This window comes from Mus pahari, chromosome 4, assembly GCF_900095145.1.
Source record: "Mus pahari chromosome 4, PAHARI_EIJ_v1.1, whole genome shotgun sequence".
In the NCBI taxonomy this organism is placed as follows: Eukaryota; Metazoa; Chordata; class Mammalia; order Rodentia; family Muridae; genus Mus; species Mus pahari.
Window position 1 is genome coordinate 96,343,065 of NC_034593.1, and position 5,932 is coordinate 96,348,996.

The following is a 5,932-nucleotide window of genomic DNA, read 5'->3' on the forward strand; positions in this document are numbered from 1 at the left end:
CTCCCGGGCATATATCTAAAAGTTGTTTCAACATATAACAAGTACACATGCTCCACTATGTTCATAGCAGCCTTATTTCTAATAGACAGAAGCTAGAAAGAACCCAGATGCCCCTCAACTGAGGATGGTAATTTACACAATGGAATACTACTCAGCTATTAAAAACAAGACTTCATGAAATGCAGGCAAATGGCTGGAACTAGAAAATATCATCCTGAGTGAGGTAACCCAGACACAAAAGAACACACATGGTATGTAGTCACTGATAAGTGGATATTAGGCAAAAAGCTTGAAATACCTATGATACAACTCATAGACATATGAAGCTCAAAAAGAAGGAAGATCAAAGTGTGGATGCTTCAGTCCTACTTAGGAGGAGAAATGGAACAAAATAATCATGGGAGGTAGAGGGAGGGAGGGACCTGGGAGGGAGAGTGGAGGAGGGGGGAAAGTGGGGAAGGATCAGGTGTGGGTGGAGACCGGGAGAAGTACAGAGTGACAGGAGAACAGAGGTGTGTAGCAGTGGGGGATGGGGAACTGAGAGTGGCCACTAGAAAGTTCCAGATGTCAGGGAAGCAAGAGGTTCCCAGGATCCAGCTGGGATGACATTAGCTGAAATACCCAACAAAAGGGATATTGAACCTATGGAGACCCTAGCCAGTGATTAGACAGCTGCTGGTTGAGGGTTGGGGTCACTCACCCATCTCAAAAATATCAACCCAGAATTGCTCCTGTCTGAATGAAATGCAGGGACAAAGAGTGGAACAGAGACTGAAGGAAAGGCCATCCAGAGATTGCCCCACCTGGGCATCCATCCTTCAGACACCAAAGCCAGACACTATTGCTGATGCCAAGAAGCACTTTCTGACAGGAGCCTGGTATAGCTGTCCTCTGAGAGGGTCTGCAAGATCTGACCAATACAGATGTGGGACCCCAATGAAGGAGTTGGGGGAAGGACTAAAGGAACTAAAGGTGTTTGCAACTCCATAGGAAGAACAACAGTATCAACCAACCAGACCCCACAGAGCTAAACCTTTAACCAAAGAGTACACATGGAGGAGGACTAAACTATTAACCAAAGAGTACACATGGAGGGACCCATGGCTCTAGCTGCATAGATGGCAGAGGATTTTTTTTTTTTTGTCTGACATCAATGAGAGGGGAAGCCTTTATTTCTGTGGAGGCCCGATGCCCCAACATAGGGGAATGCTAGGGCGGTGAGGTAGGAATGGGTGGGTGGGTGGTGGAGCACTCTCATAGAAGCAGAGGGGAGGAGGAGGAGGGGATCGTGGGTTTGGGCTAGGAAAATAGGAAGGGAGATAAATAACCCATAAAAAAAGAAAAGTGTAAATTCAAGAGTATGGATATAATTTTGAATACCTGTGTGTTAAATATATTGTTCCTGATCAAGCACATTGAAAGTAGCCTCTTCATATTTGATGAAATTGGACAGGTTATAAAGGTTATTTTATATTATTCTTCGGTTGATATTATGCTGGCTGCTGGCCTAACTTGAAGAAGCCATGGGTTCTGCAAACTGACTAAACCAGAATAGTGGCCCACAGGCCTTTAATGCCAGCATTCCAGAACTGGAAGTAGAACCATGAGTTGAAAGTCATGCTCCGCCTCATCAAGTTACTGACCAACCAGAGCTACACAAGATGTTTCGTCCTTTTGATTTTGAGAAGTCTTTAAGGTACATGTGTGGAGAAATAAAACCTAATCATAAATTGTTAGTAATTAAGATATAAAATATAATTGGTAGATGTCTAACTGAAAAGCTACTATGTATTTGCTTACCTTTTCCAACTTAAGTTGCAAAACACTCTATTACTCTGTTTTACAAAGTTAAATGTTTGTTCTATGATCACATCTCAAAATTGTCCCACCTGGTTGACTTAAAGCAGTCTGCAACAGCAGCTTACCTCTGGCTCCAGCTCTGGGGCTGAAAGGTTTAGCTGCAAAGACCTTAAGGATGTCTCCGCCTACAACCCTAATCAGTCTTCTACTTATGCGTGTTTCCCAGGCAACCGACTTCAGCGGCTATCTCGCGGGATCCGCAGTTTCCGGGCGTGATGTCACAACCGAAGCTACAGTAGCTGGTGCAGGACTTTGACTTGGGACCTCTGTTCTTGAGCGTTCCTAGATCATTTGATCCGGAGCTCACTCCCCAGAGCCCTTTGTATCGCTTGGCTGTCATGGCTGGCGGGACCCGCGCTAGGAGCAGGGCAAACAAGGCGAGGCCGGTGAGTACCGCTGGCATTGAAGGACCAGCTGACTGTGCAGCTTGAGTGAGCGGCAGAGGCTCTCTGATCTTAACTGGTCAAGGGAACCTCCTGTGGAAAAGCGTGTAAAGAGTAAACCTATTTTTTACTCTAAAGAAACGAAGGATGCCTGAAGTGAAAATATGCCAGTTACTCTGATCAGTGCATATTGCATAATGTATTGAAATGTCACACTGCCCCAGAAACATACAGTTACTGTGCCAGCTGAAATATATTTACAATACAATAGGATGTGAATAACTACATAAAATTTAAATGCCAATTCATAAGTTGACAAAGGATGTTAGTGGACATTTCTCCTCAGAAATTACATAAATAGTAAAAGATGAAAACAAACCTTTAGTCATAGGAAAATGCAAATCATGGAGTCCAGCTTATTCACTAGGATGGCTGTGATTTTAAATATTGCATAACAGCCAGTATGGGGAAGAATTTGAACAGCTACATGTTTTGGCTGAGATCATAAATGAAATATCTACTATTGGAAACAGGTTAGCAGTTTTGTAAAAACTAAATGAAAAATTTATCATTTGACCCAGCAGTTTCAAAGACGTGAAAAGAAGGTGGGTTTTTTTTTTTTGCTTGTTTTTCTTTACATTTATTTTTATTTTTGAGACTATAATATAATTAAAACATTGTCCCCTTCACTCTCTTCTTCAAAACCTTCCATAAACCCCTCCCAATTCTGCTTCAAATTCATGGACCACTTTTCAACAAATTGTCTTTATTTATACATACACACACCTAATCAATCCATAACATGTTATTTCTTTGTATGTTTTTGAGACAAGACAAGACTACATAATAGTTCAGGCTTGTCTTGAATTTTCTGTGTATGTAAAGATGACCTTAAACTGTTGATCCTCCTTCTCCATGTCCCTGTGCTGTGATTTCAAGCATATACCACCATGTCTGGCAGCTTTGAAAACAAAACTTTGCACTAGTATGTTCATAGAAGCAGCATTTCCAGTGGCCCAAATGTCCATCAACAGGTGTAATGCATTAAGAAACTGTACTATACACGAAGAAATGATGCATTGGCACATGCTACAACTGGACCTGAATTCAGAAGCATATTGATTATAAGGATTAGGCAAACACAAAACGTTCCACCAGTTTAAGTGTATATGCACTGTCAGGTATAGTTTATTCCACTGAAACAGAATGCAGAGTTATTACTAAGAGCTTAGGAGAGGGATAAAAGGTAATTGCCCATTGGTAACTGTTGTGGATAAATAAAAATGTATAGTCAATGAAAACCATGTGTTGGTTGCTCTGAAGAACTCCAATTAATGCAAGTGAGTCACAGTCATTGAAACCACAGTTTTTAGTGTAGATGTTTACTCCTTGGGAGATATTCTTTCATGTTTAAAAGTGGTTTGTTTTTAAATAGTTTTAGCGAGCAAGGAAAAACTAAGCAGGAACTGAAAACTTTTCATTTACCCTCTTACCTCCAACCATTTCCCCCTTATTGTTAGCATGGTATATTCCTGTGGCTTACTTGTTACAGTTGATAATAATGATACATTATTATTCAAAATGTTTACTCTTGGTGTTGTTATATGCTATGGTTTTTGACCAATCCATGAATACATTTACATTTATAAACATAAGTAATGTATGTATTTACTATTACAAAATCAAATTATTGTTTCATTGCTGTAAAAACTTCTATGCCTACTTATTCATTCTTCCCTTTCCCTTGAGCATGAACCATAGCTCTTTTAATACCTCCATAATTTTGCCTTTATCAGCATGCCATGTAGTTGGAATTATGAAGCACACAGGCTTGCAGATAACCTCTAGCTAACAATATCTACTTGATTCTTCCATGGCTTTTTATAGTTGGATGTGTCATTTTAAAACTTCCATCATTTGGCTATGTCATATTTCATTTGCCTATTGGAAAAAACATCCTGGTTGCTTCTGAATTTTTACAATTACAAGGAAAGTGGTTATGAAGGCATGCATTCAAGGTTTTGTGTGATACTGTGTGTGACATTATTCCTGGGAAGGCATGAACAACTTGCCTTAGCTAGGGAACTGATAACAGGACAAAGAACAGCTATTCCAAAATCCAACTTAGTGAGTTTGATTGGAGTTAGAGTGTGTGTGAATGATTGCTTACAAGAGGAAAATGATTCAAAGACAGAAGCATCAATAAAAGCCCATACCAACATAAGTGGAAGCTTATGAAAGCAGGAAAGCTGGAACACACTACATAGCCTGCAGGCTGCTCAACAGGTTCTAGGTAGTTCCATTGGTCTGAACTTCTTCCAGGTAGTTGGGCTACTCTGTGCTACTCTCAGGCAGCTAGGCTGCTCTCCAATAATTCCAGGAAGCTTTGCTGGTGTGAATTTTCTAGACATCTCCATTTGTCTGAGAGTGGTTTTTGGCAATCTTTACTGCTTTTATACACTTAGGGAAGGAGGCACCTAGTGAATCTGGTTAGTTTCGGGAACGTTCTGAGACTCTTTGAGTTTACTTTGTGAGCTTAAAACCATCTCTGGAGGATAAAATGTTTCACCTCCCCCTAGAAAAGCCTATTGTTTAACCTTCTTGTAAATACTGTGTCTTAAAATATCATCCTATGTCTTAAGGAATTTCCCTCCAAGATTGAGACTTTTAATCTCAGAATAAACTGTTATATGGCATGTAGGCACAAGTTTTCAATTTATGTAAATAAATTGAAGACTTATTTCTGAGTGGTATGTTTTGGTTGGCAAACCAAACCATCCAAATAAACAAACAACAACAACAAAAAAAAACAAAAATTCATTTCAAACTTTTATTTCAGAGTAACTATAAAGTTCTGTGCTCACTATGTCTAGTATCTCTCCATATTTTCAATATCATTTATGTTTGCCTTTTGATTTTGGCCATTGTAATAGGAGGGAAGTAGTAGATAATACTTCTTTTAATTTATTAATTTACCAGATGCAATGATATGAATGTTTTTGTTCCTTCACAATTTACATCTGCAAAAGTAAAACCCAATGTGATGCTATTAAGAAGTAGTGGCCATAGACCAGGATTAGACTGTGAGCTCTCTACCCTCATGAGACTTGTTCTTCCACTCACCTCCATCTGAGAGCAGAACAACAAACGTTCGTGTTAGCGTTAGATAGCAGCCCTCATCAGATTTTAGTTTCTCCACATTGAACTCTTTAGTTACTGGAATTAGAGGGAATTTCTCTTTGTAAATTATCTAGTCTAAATTGTAACTGATTCAGAAATAGACTAAAGAATGGTCTATATAACTTTTTAAATGAGAGTTCTACTCAGATCTTTGTGGTCTATATAACTTTTTAAATGAGAGTTCTACTCAGATCTTTGCTATTTTTACATTAAATATATATTTATAGTCATTCAGGTATCCCTATCCACATACCTCTTCCTTCAATGTTTTGTCATAAATTTCACAATTCCATTTCTTCCAAGTACCTGACAGGGAGGCCAATTGGATATATTCCATGAATCCTTATACAATTATATATATATAATTATATATATATATATATACCCATTTCTTAATAATATATATATACCCATTTCTTCTTCTTCTTCTTCTTCTTCTTCTTCTTCTTCTTCTTCTTCTTCTTCTTCTTCTTCTTCTTCTTCTTCTTCTTCTTCTTCTTCTTCTTCTT

The 5,932-nt window shown here is 38.8% G+C and overlaps 1 protein-coding gene across 1 annotated transcript in view; it reads left to right on the top strand.

Annotated features, from left to right (window-relative positions):
- Window positions 1-2,100: 2,100 nt before the first annotated feature.
- Window positions 2,101-5,932, top strand: part of Lrif1 (ligand dependent nuclear receptor interacting factor 1) — a 54,045-nt gene continuing 50,213 nt past the window's right edge. Inside the window, exon 1 of the mRNA XM_029538075.1 lies at window positions 2,101-2,246. Coding sequence (XP_029393935.1) covers window positions 2,199-2,246 — 48 coding nt within the window. The 5' untranslated portion in view covers window positions 2,101-2,198. The remainder of the gene's footprint in view (window positions 2,247-5,932) is intronic.